We start from the raw sequence: 22886 nt of genomic DNA, 5'->3' as shown, positions 1-22886 counted from the left end.
TCAGTTGGTAAACAATATGCCTGTAATGCAGGAGACCAATGTTCGATCCCTGGGTTGGGAAGACCTGCTGGAAAAAGGAATGGCAACCCACTCCAGTATTCTTGCCTGGAGAATTCCACGGAGCAAGGAGACCTGGCAGGCTACAGTCCATGGAGCTGCAAAGAGTCAGACACGACTAAACAACTAACACACATACATCACTGATGAACATAGATGCAAAGTCCTCAACAAAAATATTAACAACCTAAATTCAACAAGACATTAAAAGAATCATACATCATGATCAAATGGGGTTTATCCCAGAGTCGCAAGTACAGTTCAATATCTGCAAATCAATGTGATAGATCATATTAACAAGTTGAAGAATAATAATCATATGATCATCTCTCAATAGATGCAGAAAAAACTTTTAAGGAAATTCAGCATGAAGTTTTTAAATCTTATTTTGATTTAAATAATCAAACTATTTTGATTTATTATCTAACAAAGTTGCAATACTATATATTTTGAAATAAATTCTAGCAAAGTTGCAATACTATATAAAGAACACTCTTATACTCCAAATATTAACATTTTACCATCTTTGTTCCCCTTCCTCTCTTTCTCCATTTTTTTTTCCTGAACTATCTCTGAGCCAGTTACCAAACTGATGCCCTATCAATCCAAAACATGTGAGTGTATCTGTCACCAAAACCATCAATACTCTCTGCATAACAACTCAACTATCAAAACTAAAAAATTAACACTGATATGTGAGTACCCACACAACTTCAGACTCCATTTAGATTTCCCCCATCATCCCACTAAAGTCCTGTGCAACAAAGGCTCCAGTTCACAACGGTACATTTCATTTAGAAGCCACGCCCCTGTCAGTACATTTCATTTAGAAGACACGCCCCTGTCAGTACATTTCATTTAGAAGACACGCCCCTGTCAGTTCAGTTCAGTCGCTCAGTCGTTTCCGACTCTTTGCGACCCCATGAGCTGCAGCACGCCAGGCCTCCCTGTCTATCACCAACTCCCAGAGTTCACTCAGACTCACATCCATCGAGTCGGTGATGCCATCCAGCCATCTCCTTCTCTGTCATCCCCTTCTCCTCCTGCCCCCAATCCCTCCCAGCATCAGAGTCTTTTCCAATGAGTCAACTCTTCGCATGAGGTGGCCAAAGTACTGGAGTTTCAGCTTTAGCATCAGTCCTTCCAAAGAAATCCCAGGGCTGATCTCCTTTAGAATGGACTGGTCTCCTTGCAGTCCATGGGACTCTCAAGAGTCTTTTCCAACACCACAGTTCAAAAGCATCAATTCTTCGGCGCTCAGTTTTCTTCACAGTCCAACTCTCACATCCATACATGACCACTGGAAAAACTATAGCCTTGACTAGATGGACCTTTGTTGGCAAAGTAATGTCTCTGCTTTTTGATATGCTATCTAGGTTGGTCATGGAGAAGGCAATGGCACCCCACTCCAGTACTCTTGCCTGGAAAATCCCATGGATGGAGAAGCCTGGTAGGCTGCAGTCCACGGGGTCGCTAAGAGTCGGACACAACTGAATGACTTCACTTTCACTTTTCACTTTCATGCATTGGAGAAGGAAATGGCAACCCACTCCAGTACTCTTGCCTGGAAAATCCCATGGATGGAGAAGCCTGGTAGGCTGCAGTCCACGGGGTCGCTAAGAGTCGGACACAACTGAATGACTTCACTTTCACTTTTCACTTTCATGCATTGGAGAAGGAAATGGCAACCCACTCCAGTATTCTTGCCTGGAGAATCCCAGGGATGGGGAAGCCTGGTGGGCTGCCTTCTATGGGGTCACACAGAGTCGGACACGACTGAAGCGACTTGGCGGCAGCAGCAGCAGCTAGGTTGGTCATAACTTTTCTTCCAAGGAGTAAGCGTCTTTTAATTTCATGACTGCAATCACCTTAGAATCCTTCGATTTGGAACAGTTCCTCAGTTTGTCCTCGACTTTCAGGACCTTGTGAAAAATAGGCCTGTTTTTGGTCACTCCCCACTTCCTTCATGGAGTTATATTTTTACATTTTATCTGAGTTTACAGTTGCTTTCTGTGGGGCCTGATCCGAAAGAACTACTTCACCATTACCAGAAATGGAACCAAGATGGGGGTTCAAACCTCTTCTCACCACAGATACCACATAGAAAACCTGCCTATCTGACTAGCACGAGCGTTCTCACCTCTACAAAATAGGAATAGCTCTGATAAGCAGCCTCAGGCTTCCCTGATAGCTCAGTTGGTAAAGAACCTGCCTGCAATGCAGGAGACCTGGGTTTGATCCCTGGGTTGGGAAGACCCCCTGAAGAAAGGAAAGGCTACCCACTCCAGTATTCTGGCCTAGAGAATTCCATGGACTGTATAGTCCATGGGGTCACAGAGTCAGACATGAGTTAGTGACTTTCACGTTCACTTTTTCTTTCACAGCATTTCATATAATTTTTCCAAATATCTATTTTATTATTATAATTAAGATAACACCTATATAGAGTTAAAGATCAAATAATACATAAAAATATAAAGTGAAAAGAAAAACTCCCATATCTAACATTAAAAAAATTCTCCCTCATGAGCAGTCTCTCTATGCTTGACACACCAGTGATAAAGAAACTCTGGCTGAGAATCAGAAGATCTGAGTTTCCAATCCTGGTGCTACTCCTCCAAAAATGGCTTTAGGTAAGTCATTTATTCATGCAAAAAGTATTTACTTAGCTCTTGGTAGCATATATATCTCTCTGCATCTCAGTTTCCTTATTTGTGAAATGCACATAACACTATCCATCTTTTCCATATGCCTCACAGGCAGGAAAATAATGATGTAATATTGTATGTTTGGGTGTGCTGAAAGTTAAAAGCATAATACAAATGTAATAATATATCAAGTATTAGACCTCTGGAAAAATCAACATGGAAATCAGAAGACTTAGTTGGAACACAGGAGACAAATTAAAGATGAGATGTGAACGGAAGAATCTATATTCTGCTTGGTTTTATATTATTATACTATCAACTATTGCATTGAACCGATGCAGACCATTTCCATTACCATATAAAGTTCTAAAGGAGAGTACTGATCCATATTATTTTACATAATATATATTCTTAACTGCCTGATATTAATGTTGTTAATTATTGATATTAATGTTGTTAATGTTGTTTCTGTGGAATTAATACGCAGCAACTAGCCTATGAAACAACAACAAAAAAAGTTTTAAAACTAAAAAGAAATCCAGATAGGGAAGCGTTCTAACCAAACCAGAATGGTAGTGGCCTTGTGTGTGTGTTAGGCACTCAGTCGTGTCCAACTCTGCGACCCCATAGACTGTAGCTTGCCAGGCTCCTGTCCATGGAGTTCTCCAGGCAAGAATACTAGAGTGGGTTGCTATTTCCTTCTCTGGTAGTGGCCTTAGAGCTTGGGAAAAAACCTTGGAATTGCTTGTCATTACACAGATCTAAAAGCTGAAGCCCAGGAAGCAGATTCTCTGACTCCAGGCCCCACAGAAAATTAACATTCAAGCTTGAAATGCAATCTTGGTTATTTCACAGCCTAGGCTTTGCAGTAGGATCTGGATTTTAATCACAACTGTCACTTACTAACCAGTGGCCTTGGACAAGTGACCACTCCCAAGCCTCACTCTCCTTATCTAAAAACTGAGGAATAATAACCCCAATGATTCTGGGTTGTCATGAGGATTAAAGGGCTTAGCAAAGAACCTGGCACCCCACTGAGACTTAGAGGATGCTACCTGCTGGCATTATAGCTAAGACACTGCTCTTTTCCCTACACTGCAAACTCTGATGGGGAAGGTTTCGGCCACCAGATGCATCATCACCACAGAGCTGGTGAGTGTCGGAAAGAATGCGGAAATTAATGCAGCTTGGCAAAATGTGCCCAGGGAGCAGAAGGATAAATGCCTGTATAGTAGTAACTATGGAACTGCTCCCACAAGTCGCCATGCAGTAGCGGAATTTTCACCTTGAGGGGTACAAAGGGAAATGCACCATTTTCTTGCCTCTGTACTCTTGCCTTTACATCAGCATCTGAGGAATGGAACACTGCAGACCAAGAAAGATCTTTCTGTTTCAATGACCCTCAAGCTGAGACAACCAGAGGAGTCAGTGTTCTGTTTCCATTCCTCTTCCTCTAGAATGAATACATCACAACTCTGTTAGCAATCAGCAGCTACCCACCTGCAGACCTGCCCAAGCCTGCTTCTAAGTAGGTAGAGCTCAAACCCCTAAGGATTCTCCAAGCACCTGCTGTGTGACCTAGCCTCTTGCCCCCTGCCCATCAGGGTACGAGATTGCCCCCAAATCCTAAAATACAGTGTCTACTCTGCAGCATCATATGCTTTCCTCTGGAAGACCACCACACACGAGGTGATTAGATGCTACAGTAAAACCAAATAGTAACAGGTGACTCAGACTTCTGAGGAGAGGTTTCCACTCAATTCCATAACTGAAATTGAAGCAACCACTGCTTTCTAGGCACTGTGTCATGCACGAAAGATATAGCCACAACCAAGACATGGTATTTGTCCTCAGGTAGCTTACATTTGAAACGGTAACTGGAGTTGTCTAAGGTAATCAACTGGGTAAGCTCTAATCTGAATCTTGCAAAGTCATACAACTTGGATTTGGAGGTAAGGGGTTGAAATACTCCAAAACTCATCCATGTTATATCTTTTTGCCTTTTCATACTGTTGATGGGGTTCTCAAGGCAAGAATACTGAAGTGGTTTGCCATTCCTTTCTCCAGTGGACCACGTTTTGTCAGACCTCTCCACCATGACCTGTCTGTCTTAGATGGCCCTACACAGCATGGCTCATTGCCACTATGAATGGAAATGGAAGCTCAAGAAAGGACGCTGAGCAATTAAAATAACTCCTCCCAACTCTTCAAAGGTACATTTCACTGTCCCAGCTTTAAAGTGGCAGTTTTGGGGGAAGGAAGGGCACTAGTCTGTGCCCAGACACCCAAGAGGAGAGAATGAACTTCACAGGTTCTATCTCCTCTGGCATCATCTGGCCGCTTAGGAGGTGGTGGTGGTGAGCACAATTCTCAGTCACCTCTTTGCCCTGTAGCCTGAACAACCACTACCCAGTTACCTGGATGTCCATTCTTCCATGATACTGCCACAGAGCCACTGTGTAGCTCTGCCGCTTCCCAGCTGTGTCCTCAGATAAGTTACTTCCCCTAGCTTTGTTTTCCCCATCTACGAATGGGAATAACATAGTGTACTGCTTCATGGGAATATGGTAAGAATTGAAAGGGATGTTTATACAGTGTATGATGGATGGCACATAGTCAATGTTCAACAAATAGAAGCCATTATTATTTCTTAAAAATCCTAAAAAAAAAAAAAAATCCTAATGTTTCCCATCATATCTTTCTTAATTGCCGATCTCTGCTCAAACCCAAGCCTGCCAACACCATCCTCAGGTTTATCATCTCAGAAGCAACCAGCCACTTCCCATAGATCTTTCAGGAGCCTAAAAGGCTTGATCTTCTCACCTACCAAACTCAGTCTCCCCCAGACTGCAAATTGCATCTCCTATGAGAAGCTCTCCCAAAAACTCAAGATGCCTGGCCAACAGCTCTTCTGTGACACTGCCCCTAGATCTTTCTGCTCTCAGGGTCTCAGCTCTCACCTGTAGGAGATTCAGGCCATCAGTCACATCCCATTTTGAAAGCTGTAGAACTCTGTGTCCTCCCTGTTGTCACATTCTAAGTCCACAGCTCAAATGCACTGACAGGTAATAATGGATAAAGAGGAACCCAAGAATCATGGAAATGATTCATATCAAACTCCAGCTCTATGATAACTGACAACAATTTCCAAAGAGATGTAAGAAATGGAAGTTGCCTGAAAACCCACAGAAGACTGGATACGACAATGAAATCAACCAGCTTAACTAACATTTGTTTGTTGCTTCATGGTTATAAAATACTTTCACATTCATAACATCATTTTGACAACCACTCAGAGAAGCAGACCTGATAAGCAGTATTATATCTGACAGATGCAAAATCAGAGACTCAGAGCAGTTTGTCCAAAAATCAAATGACAATGTAAAGTCACTTGATTCTCCCAATTCCTTCTCCTACTGGTTGCTCCTTCACACAGACTCTTATCCTCAAATGATGTGCATGCTTTAGGTTAGTAATGGAAAAAAAAAAAAAAAACCTTACCCAAAAGGGCTCCCATGGAAATAAAACCAGAGAAGACACTCAACAATGACTAAATTATCTATCTAGAGTGAGGAAATTTCCTCAAGCAATCCCAGCAGTGCTGGCTACAGCGACACATATATTTTGATCAGCAGCCATGAACAACTGTCCCCAGCCAGCTGGACCTCCTGAAGTGGCACCTGGAAGGTCCTAACGGCAGTGACAAGCAGCCCCCAGCACCTCCGTGTGGCTTCGACTCTGCCTCCTGCTCTCCTTTCTCCTTGCACTTTTGGCCCCTCTGAAAAGCCAGAAGATTCACAGCTGATTGTCACAGCAGATGCTCTTTTCACAAAGACATCTCTGACTCCTTCCATTTCTGCTACCATAGTCAGTCTCCCCCATCTTGGATGACACCAGACATCCAGTAAAAAAAAGCTCCCATGCAAATAGCAAGCTGCAGATGCAGGAGGTGGCGGCCACCACCTGCTGAGCTCCCACAGACAGAACCACTGCATCACAGAAGGGAATTACTGAATCACACAAAGACTAACTTCTTCCTTCTAGTCATAATTGGGTGGTCCCACTACCAAATGACCTGGCGTCTTGGGGTTCTTAAGGCTACATGCCAAAAGAAAGGCTTGGTTTTGCTTCCTTGGAAGTGATGAGAATGTTTTATGTTTACCTACCTCATGGGGAGCCTACCAGCCAAGGCTGCAGCAGCTCAGGACACTGGAGGCAAAGAGGAGTCTGGAACTGGATGGGATTAACCTTGGGGAAGAGGGGTAACTACAGGGTTGGTTCCTAAGGCAACCATTCAGTATAACATATCCAAAGGAACTGGCAGAGATAGGCTTGATTCAGGCCATTGCCAATACCAAAGAAGGCCTCCAGCAGGAAGCTCAAAGCAGTGATAACCCTTGGAATTAAACACTTGACACTCTACTGGGGAACCAGCCATTCCAAACAAGGTCCCAAACAATGACCAGGGGTCCAGGACACAGAATCTATTCCCCGGGCAATAAGACCGGCAAAATCCAGGTGCCGCTCAGGGTAAGCTTCCTGTCCCAGTTCTCTGCTAGAACTGGCAGAGAGATGCAGCTGTCTGGACTGGATCAGTGTGCGAGGGAGAAGGCATTTACAAAAGGCAAAAGGAAGGCCAGAGTTCATCACAGCCAAGAAGCCAGGCCTCCAGCAGCCTACCAAATTTCAGCTGGAATCTCAAGAGGTCTCAGGGACAAGGGAGGTGGAGAGAAAGGGGAAAGCAGCTCAACAGAGTCAAGGCAGGTGGGTAACGACACCAGATGAAGAAAAACTTTGAAAGAAAAGACAAGTCTGTCAAGCTGGATGGCAGGAAAACTGAGATGACTACAAGACATCACCCTTGTTATTCACTGGGGGTGGGGGGAGCGGGCAGTAGTTGTCCAAGCAGCCAAGGGCAAAGGAAGGCAGAAGAACCAATCCATGCAAAGACCCAGAAGAATCAAACAACATGATGATTTCTCTGGTTTGGCCACGATGAGTTGCAAAGTGTGAGGGAAAGAGTGATAGAAGGTGAAGTTGGATATTGACAGGGGCGGGATCAATCCCTTAGGACAAGTCAGAGATTCTGGACTTCATCCTGTATGGGAAGCCATTAAAAAGTACATTCATCCCCATGACAATTATTTGCTGATGACCTACTGTGTGCTAGGCAGTAGTTAAGGTGATGGAGACACAGTGGTGAACAAGGCCAACAATAATTCTGAAACTCACGCTCTAATAACCGCATTCTTGGCACACTGGCTGTGGGGATTAGGGACTCTGTTTCTTGTACCTCTTAAGGGCAGAGGTTGGGTTTCATTCTCCACTATATCCTGAAGGCTCAGCTAAGTTTCTTTCATATAAAGTTTTCCAATTGGGTTTCCAATAAGTGTTCATTGTGGGAATGGATGCTTTCTGTATTTTTTTAAAATGTTTTTAAAAAATAAAATCCTAACATGGTCAGATTTATATTTTAGTTCATTATTTTGGCAGCTGGGTGGAGGCAGCCAGAATGAGCCCAGCTAGAAACAAGGGATTCTCAACTAAGGGGTGGTCATTGTCATCAACAGATAGCAGGGGTCCAAGCTACAGGAACAGTGGTGGAGATGGAGGTAGTTTTAGTCCCCGGACGACTGATTCACTTACAGCTCACTCAGCCTTCACAGACTGTGTACGTCTCTCATCAAACCACTGCAGCCTTCTTTGAACCCTCACTGGCTCCTGTTTTCACTCTAAACCTCAGCATGATTTACTTTTACCCTGGGACAGCCCAGTTTTCAAGGTCAAAGGCAACAGTGGAGAGCTTGGTCAGCTCCAGGGTGACCCTGGGCACAGCCTGGGGCAGTCGTAACGCTGCCGAGTGTGGTGGTGACACATGAGGTCACTGGGACTTTAAATCAGCCCTGATGAATTTCCTCTGCTGCGGAGAGGGAGCGCTGGAAACATCCTTGCTGCAGATGCTGATGGCTACTTCAAAAGACAGGAATTCACGCTCCCAGGAACTGCATGGAGATTGGCCATGGATTCCCAAGTACCTGGCCTCCAGTATTTCTACTGGTTATGATTCTAAGGGCTTCCTTCAAAGCTCAGTTGGTAAAGAATCTGCCTGCAATGCAGGTGACCCCGGTTTGTTCCTGAGTTGGGAAGATCCGCTGGAGAAGGGATAGGCTGCCCACTCCAATATTCTTGGGCTTCTCTTGTAGCTCAGCTGGTAAAGAATCTGCCTGCAATGTGGAAGACCTGGGTTCGATCCCTGGGTTGGGAAGATCACCTGGAGAAGGGAAAGGCTACCCACTCCAGAATTCTGGCCTGGAGAACTCCATGGACTGTATAGTCTCCCTGGGGTCACAAAGATTTGGACAGGACTGAGCAACTTCCACTTTCACGATTCTAAGAAGTTTTGCCACAAGATCTAGGATGGTTCTTTGTAGCTCCTAAGATCTCAAGTGATTAAGACAGAAGAGCAGCTCTGATTGAAACTTATAATGAAACATGTGTCTGAAGTACAGAGCGGCTCGCATGTTATGAACCAATAGTAACTCTTTTGTACAGCACCTTACAGTTCACAAGAGCCCTTATATAGTTTATTTGCATCTTTCAATAATCCTGTGGGCAAGGTAAACTAGATATTATTACTCCCATTTTGTAGATGAGAAAACTAACACTTGGAGAGGTTTTGACTGGCCCAAAGTCATATGGACTGTAGGTGACAGAGCAGAAATTCCAACCCAGGTCTCACTCCATATTCAAGCCTCTGTCCACCAGAGATCCAACTCCAGAAAGCAGTAGGGTTGACCGTGGTCATGAGTTAACATCTCTGTGCCAGTCTTCATTGAGGCCGGTCCTCTCTTTGCTGCTTTTCCTCATAGGACAAGGACCCAGTCTGGAGTCTGCAGAGTGCTACCAGGATGCACCCACTGCAGAGTAAAGCAAACTATCCCTCCCTGGAAGCCTCCTCACACTAACCTCATCACAGCAGCAGACAATTTGTCTTTCGATCTAAGCAAGAAGATTCATGCCCCCCAACAGGAGTTCTTGCACTGTGTCAGCGCACTTCTCCTGATGATTTACTTTGTACCAAGCCTGGCCCTAATTATATAAAAATAAATAAGACACTGTAGGCCCTCAAAGAGCTCCAGGTTGATTTAGAGATGGACAGATTAGTAAGGACTGTATTACTAATAAATATGGTTATCACAGCATCGGGTTAGCAACTTTGCCTTTTCTTTGTGAAAACTTGGCTCACAGCACTGTGCGTGGCCCTCAGCAGGATGCAGTAAACACTGACTGGATAAATAAATGAAACTAAGATAAAACATGACAACAAATGGTGTACACACTTCAGTGAAAGCATTGCTCTTCTCCACCTTGAAACTTCCATCTTCCCACAGCCCCTTTTCTCTTTATTCCTGTGCTGAAAGAAAAAGCATCCTTCTTTCCTGTTGGAACTAAGCCCTTCACAGCGATGTCCCTCTTCACCGTCATTGCATTGGCAGCCCTGTTCCAGCCACATCCCCCACCCGCTGCCCTTGCCTCTGTCCTCAGAAGATTTCTCTCTTCTCCGCTCTCTGATCCTTGCGTTCAGGTTTTTGTCCCACTCCAGGTTCCCCGAGCTTATAAAACTAACTCCAACCAAGCTCTCCTTTCAAGTGTCTACGCTTGTCCTCAACCTCTTTTGACCACCGAATCTCCTGATTCTGTTGTTCACGCTTGCAGCCTGGGTTTCTCCTCAGCCTTCCATTTGTACCAAGTCCTTGCGTTAGCTTCCACCTAAGCTTGTCTCTGATGCGTCATCCCCACTCCCCACTCCCCACTCCCCACTCCCCACTCCCCATCTCCAAACCCAGTGGTCTCGTCTCCAGTTCCCAGTTCCCTGACCTCCTGCTGAAATCTCCCGGGCTTCTGCGACGCTGCAGTTCCTGGCTCGCTTTCTCCCTCTCCTGTCAATAATCATCTCTATCTGGCTGCTCTTCCTCTGCTTTCTTCTTAATGCAAGTTCTTGCCAAGATTCCCCTGTTACTTCACATTAACTCCCTTGAGAACTAATTTAATGTCAAAGCTTCCAATTCAGGAAGCCTTTCCAGTCACCACCTCCCACCCCCACCACCCCACCCCAACCCTGTAGAACCCAAAAGAACCACAGGGACTGAAAATGCAAGAAAGCAAAAGGTCCCCGAGGGCAGGGGAAGGGATGGGATCAACAGAGTTTCAATGCCAGACTCTCTCACCGCCTCTGACACATTCTGCTTGTCCTGCAATGAACTTTTGCCTAGCCCTGCCACCAGCTCACAAGCTCCTAAGACAGGACCTGTCCCACTCTGCTCTGCTGCCCCCATTCGGCTCATGGAGTGCTCAGACAGACAGGCAGACATAAGCATCTGCTGGATAAAAGAAGAAAAACGAAAGATGAACACGCGTGAAGGCATAAACTGGTCAACTGTGAAACACTAAAAGACGATAAGGCTCGCCATCAACAGACTTCATAGGAAACTTCCAGATTGCTCGGGTGTTTTACAGGTCTGCACATATTCTGGCTCTGTTGGACATTTGATGCCCAAATGCCTGAGAACATGGAAGTGCTTACTCCGGAACTGGCCTGGGATTGAGAAGCACAGACTGTAGTGACAGAAAGGGAGAAGCTGAAGAGGAGCTGAGAGGGCCGCAGCCTCGGAAACCATCTCTTTCTCGATGTGTTCAATCAGTAAACGTCCACTAAGCACCTTGGAGGTGCCGGGATCTATGCCAGACACTGGGAACACGGCTTTGAACGAGATGATAAGGTCCTTGCCCTCCTGGATCTTATATAGTTCAGTGAGAAGAGGTGAATAAATACAAATAAATAAGAAAACAGCGGGCAGTAAATAAGCGCTTCTGCATCAGATCCTTGACCATCAATTTCAAACAAGACAGCCCTGACTGGTGCCTCCTTCTCTCTCCTGAGTGTTTACACAAACAAATCCAGTTCCCTGCTTTGAGGTTTGTTTTGTGTTTTTCTCCCCCAGTTAGGTCAGCAGCTACAGCATAGATGTGCTAGCTTTTCTAATCTCCAACGAAACCCTGTTTGGATGAACACTTCCCCCCGCTTCTGGGGAGGCCTCTGAAACCGCTCCCCCCAGACAGCTTGGGCAGCCAGACGCCGTGGTCTCAGAGACCTCCCGCCCCTTGAGAAGAGCCGTGATGCTGCGGATTACTTCCCAGACAGCTACTTGGGGATGCTTTTTCAGGTTGTGTTCCATTCTGTCAGAGCCCTCTGGACTCAGCTGATTGCTGGTGGTAGATTTCTGTGTTATTTAGGGCACCAAAGTCCCACAGTCTTGACACAAACTTAAAATTAGAAATGTATTAAATATAGGAAAGGAGGAAGGTCATTCAGGAAAGGCAGCCTTCTGAGGGAGATGCAGGACAAAGACGCCCTGGAAACTTCCAGGTTCATTAATGGGTTTTACACAGCATTCAAGTGGTATTTCTCCTTCAGAAATAACACTGTGGAAAGCGTAGGGGACTGGCTCAAACCTCAGCTAACACAGCTGAGTGAGTGACTCTGCAAACTAAAAATAGCTTATTTCCCACTCATTCTGACAGATTTCACTTAGACCCTGTGCACAGGTTGATTCTCCAACAAACAGTTTCAGTCCTGTAGCAAAATGAGGGTTGGTGGCATTTGGGCTTGACAATTACCCAATCCCTGCTTCAACTTTTGTTTATTTCCATGTTTCTTGCTCCAGTGGCTGCATATGTGCACACGTGCACGTGTGCACTGAGCTCCCTGGCTGGGATCTGTTGCTCTTCAACCAGACGTGGGCAGAATTTAAACCAGGAACATGACTCAGGACCATGGCTGCAGACTGAGCCCAGAGTAAGGCTCTCAGAAACAGTGGGAAGCAGGCTCTTTGTCTCAGGTCTTCTCCTAATTCCCAGCAAGCCTCTCCGGGTCTCAGTTTCCTTACTTATAAAACAAGGATAAACATTCCTATTCTGGCCTACTTCACAGCATCACACTGGGATCAAGAGAGATAACGCACATGAGAGTTACTTTCTTTTAGACAGGACTCCTACCAGAAGGATGGATGGCAGTGATGGAACAAGTGAAACAGGCAGCCAGACTATAAAACTCAGCTGGACCACTGGACGGGGCAGCCATCCCGCCTGTACCAGGAGCTAAAAGCAGATCCAGATTCAAGGCTTTAGTTCATGTTGTCCCCCTCTGCCTGGAACGTCCTTCTCCCTTTGCTAAACTCCTACCCATCTTTAAGAACCCAGTCCAAACACTTTTCTTGGTTAGTGACTTCAGAGTAAATCATTCCATCTTCACTGCTCCTTTGGCCTTTGGTACATACTTCCCACAGCACTTTTCACTCCACATGGTAAGGAATTTATTTACACGCCTGGAAATTCTTTGATGGCAAAGACTATTTTTTATCTTTGTACCCACCTCCCCAGCCACCACCACTGTGTGATCCAAAGCAAGCATATGGTAGGTGTCAACCAATGTTCCCCAGGTTGCCTACAGAATGGGCAAGAGCCCAAGAAGGGGATAAACCCGAAACATGCACGAAGGTGGGATAGCACACACAGAGCCAGAGGCGGGCGTGACAGGAGGGGGATGTAGGAAGGTGGAGTCACCCAGGTCTGCTGTTACCAGCAATAAGGTCACAGCCACAGGGACGGGGTCAGAGCCGAACTGCAAGTCCTGGGAGGGCCAGGTGGGAGCATCCAAGTCCCAGTGACCTAAACTGGAACAGGAGGCCCTGGGGATGAGGAACAAGGGCAGAGAGCAGAGCCAACATTTCCAGATCTGCCAGAGTTGGGCCAACAGCTCGGGCTTGAGTGACCTTGACTATGACACTTAGGGACTCTAGAGGCAGGGGTCATTACAAATTTAAGTAATGATCATCTCCTTAAAATAAGAATCAGAGATGGAAGGGACTTTAAGAGGTATAAGAAACATTAGGAATCACCTGGTCTAACAACCCTAACCTATACATTGGAGAACTAAGGGTACAGGAGGAAGGGGGTTTGTCCAAGTTTAGCCAGTCAGGGCAGAATCGTGGAGCTTCCCTGGTAGCTCAGCTGGTAAAGAATCCACCTGCAATGCAGGAGACCCTGGTTCGATTTCTGGATCAGGAAGATCCTCTGGAGAAGGGATAGCCCAGTACTCTTGGGCTTCCCTGGTAGCTCAGACAGTAAAGAATTCACCTGCAATGTGGGAGACCTGGGTTTGATCCCTGGGTTAGAAAGATCACCTAGAGAAGGGATCGGCTACAGTATCCTGGCCTAGAGAATTCCATGGACAGAAGAGCCTAGCAGACAACAGTCCATGGGGTCACAAAGAGTTGGACACGACTGAACGACTCTCCAAAAAAAAGGGGGAGGGTACAGGAGGAAAGGGGTTTGCCCAAGTTTACCCAGTCAGGGAAGAATCATGGCTAGACCCAGGTCTTCTGAACCCCAAGCTGGACCTTGTCCCCTCAGAGGCTGTTGCCCTTCAGTCAAGAACATCTCCTGATGGTTCTACTAACATAACAGGTACCCTACTCCAGCTGCTTCAGAATCTTGGGGGAGCCCCACTGAACCCACTAAGTGAGTGCAGATACTTCTGTCCTACTGGGAAGTGTGGGCTTCTACCTTTGGGGGCAGTTTGGAACCAGTGTTCCATAGGAAATGAACAGAGAGTAGCCCCACCAGGAACTTAGAAAGCAAGAGGCTGCTGGCAGGGAGCAGACAAACCAGTTCACACACACCCTACCCTGACATGTGCACGGGGGTGATCCCAACCATTGTGCTCACCCTGGAATTTTCCCAGAGTGGTTAGAGAGGGCCAGTACCTAAGCAAAGCTGACAGTGCACGAAACACAGTCTTCAGTAAGAACACTGAGCCACGGCCTGTCTGGTCTGAAATCTCAGTCTTTCTCAGGCTAGAGATAAGACAGGGCTCAGAAGAAAAGAACTGGGACTCTCAAAGAATCAGAGATCCTGATTCCCAGAACTTCCCTGCAGGTGAGCATACACAGGCAACGTTGTTTCATGTCTACAGAAAGTATGAGAACTTCAAGTCCAAGTCCCAGCCCCACAGTTTACCTCCTGTGTGATCCAAGGCCAGTGACTAACCCATTAGTCTCCTTATTTTTACCACAGTGATTATAACATTTGTGCCCAAGTTTATTGTAAAAATGAAAGAATAAATGTAAAGCATTTAGCACGCTTCCTGGGCCATAATAACCACCAAGTTACGCAGGATTTATTTGCTTTCCTTTGTTCGTGGGAGGGGTCAGTCAGACCACAGTCCAGCTGTGTCTACCTGTGCTTTCCTCTCCCACTTGGTTGTCTCTCTGGATCCTCCTGGGCAGACATCCTACCTGAGGCCTCAGCCCAGATAGCTCCCTCCTCCCTCTGTTCATCCCTGGACGTAGCAGAAGGTAACAGGTCAGCTACGGGCCACTCCAGTCCTTGAAGGTCAGGAATCATCAGCTTAGTCCAAGGCTGTTCCTGTCTCCCGAGGTATCTGTGCGCCTCCCTGGCCAAGCCCCTACCAGGGTATCCCCAAGTTTATTACAGCTCTGGTCTTCCCTAAGGTGAACCCACTCCTAGCAGCTTACAGCTCTGGGCCTCTGGCAATTAGCTGCCTGAGCAGCCAGACCTGGACATCAACAGCAGAGAGAATTCCCAGACCCAATTTACCAACAGGAAACGACCTGGGGTCTGCGCCTGCAGTGAGACCAGTGAGTACACACAGCAGTACCAGCTTCCCAGAGTCTGGAGAGGAGATGGAGGGGAGCACAGAAATGAAGCTGCTACAGGGCTCAGAGCTCAAGCTGACTCCTCACACCGCCCTGCCAAGAAGCTCAGTAAAAAATCACATCAAGGTGAGGCTCTCCAGCTATCTGCTTGCACTGCCACAGGGCTGCATAGCATGACCACCGCAGGGCATTCCAAGGCTCCAAAGGGGAAGAAGAGAAAGGACCCCACAGGTACTGCATGCTGGGCGGATGCCAAAAACTTTGTGTGTGATCTTCATCGATGACCTTCTGTGGTAGGTATTCTTGTCCTCGTCTTGCCAATAAAACTAGAGACTCAGAAAAATCCATGAAGCCGGTGTACCTCTGCTATGCTACCTGACCACTACATCTTAAGCATTCTGGGAAAGAAAAGGAAAGCAAAAGAGTCTGAACCAACAGGTACCAAGCTCTCAGCACCTTCCTCGCTCAGCAGACAGCACTAGCTCAAGTACTGCATTCCCTCCCTCACTGAAGTCAACGTCTCTCAAACACAATCTGCAGAAATACAGCAAAAGCCATGAAGATGCTCATGGCCTTTGCCCCTGCGATGTCATCCCCAAGATTTTCCCTTCAAGAAACAGTTCAACAGGGTATTTGCTGCAGAATTCACTGTGACCAAAAAAAAATAAAAGAAATGACCTCAATGTCCAATATTCACAGAATGGTTTGGAAAACTCCAGAACCTTCAAACCATATAATATTCGACAGTCATTTTGAGTAATCTTCAAAGACCAAGAAGAAACAAAGCAAGGCATTTGTGATAAAATAAATGAAGTCTGAGTATAAAGCATCACAAATGCCATCACTACAACTTTGTAAAGTGTCTACATGTGTATATGCAAAAAAGGAATGTAGTCGTGTTAGGGTGGCAAGACAACAGGTGGTTTTATTACTAGCGTTATCATATCTAAATTGGTATTGTTCAGTTCCTTTACAATGAAAGAAAAAGACAGACAGACAGACTCAACCCAGCACCAAGGAAAGACCCAGGAGGACCAGGGCTGGGATGTGAGGCAGAAATTGAGAACCGTCCTACATACCCAGAAGGAGGAGGCCAGGCAGGCCCCGGGGGAGGGGAAGCCCTCTAGGTATGGAGAGGGTTGTAATTAGTCTGATGCTAATTACAGAAGTCTCACTAGCTTATTAATTTTTTTGACAGACTCAATGAAGACTGAACTCCTACATGAAGCCAACTTGGGTTCAGAGGCACGTTTCCTGAGTGGCCATCCTCCTTCTCAAAAACCTAGCCTTTTCTTTTCTTTTAAGGACAGCAGTAAAATAAAGTTTAGTAAGAGAAACACATACCCTGGAGAAATTAAGACTCCTGCCTTAAATGGAGAAATTCAAGACATTTCAGGGAACTAAAGGGGCTTGAATAAGCAACTGAACTACTGTGCTTTCTACACTGGGAAATATAAACAGAAGAGCAAACTACTCAGCTTAGTAGTAGAGGCCCCTCTGACAAAGTTCCAACTCATCCTTCTGATATTACCTCGTATTCCCCACCACAGACACCCCAGGCTCCAGCCAAACAGAACCACCAATGCTCCGCAAACATCTTCCTCACTTCCCCACCAGCTGCGGTGCCCACCGGAAAGTCCTCCTTTCTCTCTCGTGCCTGCTCAAGTCTCACCCATCCTCCAAGGCACAGCTCAAGCCAGGCCCTCCACAAAGCCCAACCCAGCCCTGTACCCTGAAGGCATCTCTCACCCTCCAAAGCAGACCTGGAGCCCCTGGAATCTCTAAAGGAGGCACAGACAGTCTGCCCTACAGTACAGGTATCTGGATAACTGCCTTTTCTATCATATTCAACGTGAACAACTCAAAGCGAAGACCCCTTCAGGCTCCTGTGTGGAACTCACTGTATGGCCTGGACTATAAGCACACAGTAGGCCTTCAGTGACCACTCCCCCAAACGACAAGGAAGAGAGACACATCACCTCTGAGGAAAGAGGTCACTTCCTACCTCGGTCGCTCCGGTTAAGCAAGGCAGACACGAAGGTGTGCCCTTCTGTGGCCCAGAGCCGGGGAGGGATGGGTCCTGCTTCTCTGACTGCCAGCCTTCACGAGTCTCCACTGTCCTCCCCAGCTGCCCGTAGTCCGCTCGGCCCCAGGTAAACACCTTGCCAGTTACTAAAACAAAAACAAAACTTGAATTAAGGCTATATTCCATGGCTGTGCTCCCACGGGTAACCAAAGAACTACAAGGGAATGTGTGATCACTCATTTCAGTACCAGCTACCACGCAGCAGGGGCCTTCCTATCTTCCTGTAAAGAAAGCGCACGCATGAGCATGTTTACAGATGAGGGAAGTGAGGCTCAGAGAGGTGAGATGTCTGACTTGACCAAGATCCAACAAGGGCTGAGTGCCAAAGCTGGGTTCCAAAGAGGCTGCTTCTACAGCCTGGGCTCCTGCCTTTGAGATGCAGACATGGCCACCAAGGACACTCTAACCGCTCTGTATGTAACACTTCTAACCCCCCTCCCCTTCCCCACACCCGTCTTGCACTTTGCAGGGGCATATGATATCTGTTCTTGGGCTCCCCTCCCTCTCATCCCATCCAGAGCCCCCCATCGGCCACTCTGCGGTTCCCCAGGCTCCTGATCTGCTCCAGGCCACAACCTCTCAGTGGCCACTGGCACGTGTTTTCCCCCCCATGTAACACAGAGGACCTGCCCGAGTCTGTGCTCTTACCCACAGGAGCGATGCTAACAGTCCCAAGGTGAGTGCCTATGTGTGCTAGAGGGAAGGGAGTGAGAGGAAAAAAAAAAAAAGACAAAATCACTTGGAGCCAGAAAAGCAGTCAGTCCCCCAGATGCACCACCTGGGAAGCTGGCCAGTGCTAGAGATGACTGAAGAAAATGAAGTTTGGAAAAAAGGAACTGGCCTTTCTTCTCCCAGATAAGAGAGAATTCACCGAACTTACTCAGTTGTACCAAGTGCCACGTTTGTTATTTCAACAGAAATGCAAAATCTGATGAGGCATAGATTATTAACAGATTCTCTGCAATAAATATGCATAACCATGTGCGCTGTATAAATTCTTTATACATGTTTGTTTTAACAAAGAAAAACTTTGCTTAAGAGACAAAACACCAAGTAATGCATATTAAATTCTAGACAAATCTACTACATACTCTGTGTTTTAGTCTCAGAGCTTCATCTGGCCCCGCATTCAACATATGGTTTATGGTGTCAGTGAAAAAACAACCAGAGAACTCACAGGGGAAATGTCAGAGTTGTGAAGGGGTACAGGGCTCTGCAGGAATACAGTTCTCAGGACCAGTCTGCTCACAGACACCAGCGTCAATACCAAGAAGTTCTTCCTGGCTTCCTCAAAGAGGGACCCAAGTCTGTGCAACACATGGGGTAGCAGATATATTACAAGAACAGGGAGTGGGTCCATTCAGATGTGCTGTTTCCTGGCCTCACGCGCGCTGTTCCCTTTGCCATGGATGCCCTCTCCTAACATCATTTACCTGACAAACTGTGACTCAGCCTTTCGAGTCCAGCTCACAGGTCCAAGTTCTGCAAAACCTTTCCTGACTTTTAAGCTCTCCTCAGAATGGAAGAAACCTCCTTCCTGCGAACACCTTTATTACTGTACTCATCAACCACTATGATCCCATGAAACAGGTGAGAAAATTAAGGTTCAGAGAAGTGACCAGCCCTGGGTCACACAGTTAAGCCACATCTTCTTCTGCTAGTCCATGACACCACTCTGCATTGATTATTCACACTGGCCCACATTGTCTCTTAACTCTTCCTTAACTTCTGTAGGATTAGTGGTGGGGGGTGAGGGGAGAGGGGGAAGCTCAAGGGCCCAGGACCCACAAGGCATTCCCAATTGGCAAACTATCCCTCTGCTTGAGCTGGCTGGGATTTACCACCAGGCTGCCTTAGAAAGAAGAGCCCCAAAAAGCCAGAGGATGAGACTGCTATTTCTTAAAGGACACTTGCATTCCTCTGCTGAGAAGAACTGGCAAGTTGCTAACTGCAAGACTACAGAAAGAACTGTGTTATCACAAACCCCACAGTGAATCCTTTCCTATCAAATAAGACATCTTAGAACCTTCTCTGCTATTGATTACTGATGACCAAGACAGGCAAGACTGCCAGAATATGGCGCTACCATGATTACATTTCCAATAGCAATTCAACCATTCCACTTATATAGCACTTTTCACCTTCAAAGCACTTTACAAAGATGAACTAATTAATCTCCATGCTCCCTGGGGATGCCACAGACATTTTATTAGAGACAGTCAGGCTGCCTGGATGGCCAGCCTTCGAGCACCAACCTAAGATTGCTCAGTCAGGTAGGTCCACTCCCTGAAGCTGTTTCTCCCCGAAATACATTTTGCATCGGAAGGCTCACAGGGGACAGAGGGAGTGATCCCTTTTTTCTTTTCCTTTAAGCTGACCACCTCTCAGGGGTCTAGCATATTCACAGACCGTATCTCAATCAATCCTCATAAGAATTCTGGGAATTACAGATTATTAGGCTTATTTTACAGATAAGATTAGATGACTTGAGAGGTTAGAGGACTTGATCAGGTCCATGAAACCAGCAGGTGATAAAAAGCAAGATTTAAGCCTCTGTCTTCTGATTCTAAGACCAACGGCAGATTCAATGATTCCACAGCTGCTGTCACAAACTGAGGAAACCTGATGATGAAACAGCCGTTCTCACAACGTTTGAAGAGGGGGAAAACTCAGATTAAATGGATATGTTCTGTGTACCATCCAGCTTTCTTCACTAGAATGGCCTCCTTCCCAGGAGACCATTCAGAACCTGGAACTACAAGCTCTGAAATAAAGGCATTAAACAAAAGGATTATGAGTTTTAGGTCACCTGAAGTAAAAGAAAACAATGAATCCACATACAAAAGACGTTCATTAATGCACTATAGATAAACGTCTGCCTGCCTCGAGCTGAAGCACGCTGGCAAATCCAAGGACATTTGGATCCCAAATGTATAACAAATGAATCTTTACATTATAGTAAATAATTGTACAGGGCTTCCCCAGTGGCTCAAGCAGTTAAGAACCTACCTGTAATGCAGGAGACACAAGAGACACAGGTTCAATCCCTGGGTTGGGGAGATCCTCTGGAGGAGGAAATGACAAACCACTCCAGTATTCTTGCCTGGAAAATCCCATGGACAGGGGTGTCTGGCAGGCTACAGTCCATGGGGTTGCAATGAGTCATACATTACTGAGCACACAGCACATCAGCATAAACAATTATATATTACTGTGATTTAAAAAATAGATACATTAATGTCATCCAACAAGTATAGGTGTGTGTCTCCAGATAAATGGGAGAAACTATATACACCTCAAAATAAAGTCAGCAAGTAAATTATAATTTAAAGGCACATCCATGTGAGATAACATAGGATGACCAAGAAACATACATGGCCAAGGGTCCCAGCGCAGTGGAGAAAGCAACAGAACCAGATGAGCGGTATTGACAAGGAAGGTCTAGAGAACTTAGAGGGAGCGTTCCAAGTTGGAATTGTCCCAGCAGACTTGATGGAACAGGTGGCATTAAGGTGAACTTCAGATAGGAAAAGAAAATGAGAACATTCTAGGACCAGGGAGAGGGGAGAAGCAATGACAAAAATCCAAAAGCATGAGGTGGGCAGGTGGAGAGTGTGAGGGTCATGAGGCTGGGAGGTGCAGGCAAGTCAGGGTTGCCAGGCTGGGGCCACCACAGGGCAACGCCAGGCTTAGGGTCTGGACCTGACATTCAAGACTTGCTTGCTTGCACTTCTATCAGCAAAATACTTTCAACATATCACTGATTATATATCCATATATATATATATACATATATATATTTCTCTTGAGAAATTTGTATGCAGGTCAGGAAGCAACAGTTAGAACTGGACATGGAACAACAGACAGGTTCCAAATAGGAAAAGGAGTACGTCAAGGCTGTATATTGTCACCCTGCTGATTTAACTTATATGCAGAGTACATCATGAGAAACACTGGGCTGGAAGAAGCACAAGCTGGAATCAAGATTGCCAGGAAAAATATAAATAACGTCAGATATACAGATGATACCACCCTTATGGCAGAAAGTGAAGAGGAACTAAAAAGCCTCTTGATGAAAATGAAGGAGGAGAGTGAAAAAGTTGGCTTAAAACTCAACATTCAGAAAACGAAGATCATGGCATCTGGTCCCATCACTTCATGGGAAATAGATAAAGAAACAGTGGAAACAGTGTCAGACTTTATTTTTTGGGCTCCAAAATCACTGCAGGTAGTTACTGCAGCCATGAAATGGAAAGATGCTTACTCCTTGGAAATAAAGTTATGACCAACCTAGATAGCATATTGAAAAGCAGAGACATTACTTTGCCAACAAAGGTCTGTCTAGTCAAGGCTATGGTTTTTCCAGTGGTCATATATGGATGTGAGAGTTGGACTGTGAAGAAGGCTGAGCGCCAAAGAATTGATGCTTTTGAACTGTGGTGTTGGAGAAGACTCTTGAGAGTCCCTTGGACTGCAAGGAGATCCAACCAATCCATTCTGAAGGAGATCAGCCCTGGGATTTCTCTGGAAGGAATGATGCTAAAGCTGAAACTCCAGTACTTTGGCCACCTCATGCGAAGAGTTGACTCATTGGAAAAGACTCTGATGCTGGGAAGGATTGGGGGCAGGAGGAGAAGGGGACGACAGAGGATGAGATGGCTGGATGGCATCACTGACTCGATGGACGTGAGTCTGAGTGAACTCCGGGAGTTGGTGATGGACAGGGAGGCCTGGCGTGCTGCGATTCATGGGGTCACAAAGAGTCAGACACGACTGAGCGACTGAACTGAACTGACTGATATACATATATATTCATTTATTTATTAAAGTATGCACTTGCATTATACATATTTAAAATTAGATACTTTTAAGCAAAGATAAAGATAAAAGTAAAGGTGGCAATGCCAAAGAATGCTCAAACTACCGCACAATTGCACTCATCTCACACACTAGTAAAGTAATGCTCAAAATTCTCCAAGCCAGGCTTCAGCAATACATGAACCATGAACTTCCAGATATTCAAGCTGGTTTTAGAAAAGGCAGAAGAACCAGAGATCAAATTGCCAACATCTGCTGGATCATGGAAAAAGCAAGAGAGTTCCAGAAAAACATCTATTTCTGCTTTATTGACTATGCCAAAGCCTTTGACTGTGTGGATCACAATAAACTGTGGGAAATTCTGAAAGAGATGGGAATACCAGACCACCTGACCTGCCTCCTGAGAAATCTGTACGCAGGTCAGAAAGCAACAGTTAGAACTGAACATGGAACAACAGACTGGTTCCAAATAGGAAAAGGAGTATGTCAAGGCTGTATATTGTCACCCTGCTTATTTAACTTATATGCAGAGTACATCAT

General features: G+C 45.8%; 1 protein-coding gene across 1 annotated transcript in view; it reads right to left on the bottom strand.

Moving 5' to 3' along the window:
- SERGEF (secretion regulating guanine nucleotide exchange factor) overlaps positions 1-22886 on the bottom strand; it is a 246203-nt gene that overhangs the window by 169863 nt on the left and 53454 nt on the right. The window contains exon 9 of the mRNA XM_055548452.1: positions 17448-17614. Within this exon, the coding sequence (XP_055404427.1) occupies positions 17448-17614 (167 nt within the window). The remainder of the gene's footprint in view (positions 1-17447; positions 17615-22886) is intronic.

This window comes from Bubalus kerabau, chromosome 15, assembly GCF_029407905.1.
Source record: "Bubalus kerabau isolate K-KA32 ecotype Philippines breed swamp buffalo chromosome 15, PCC_UOA_SB_1v2, whole genome shotgun sequence".
NCBI classification, from domain to species: domain Eukaryota; kingdom Metazoa; phylum Chordata; class Mammalia; order Artiodactyla; family Bovidae; genus Bubalus; species Bubalus kerabau.
The sequence above is the reverse complement of the archived record's forward strand: the minus strand, read 5'-3'. Positions and strand labels throughout refer to the sequence as shown.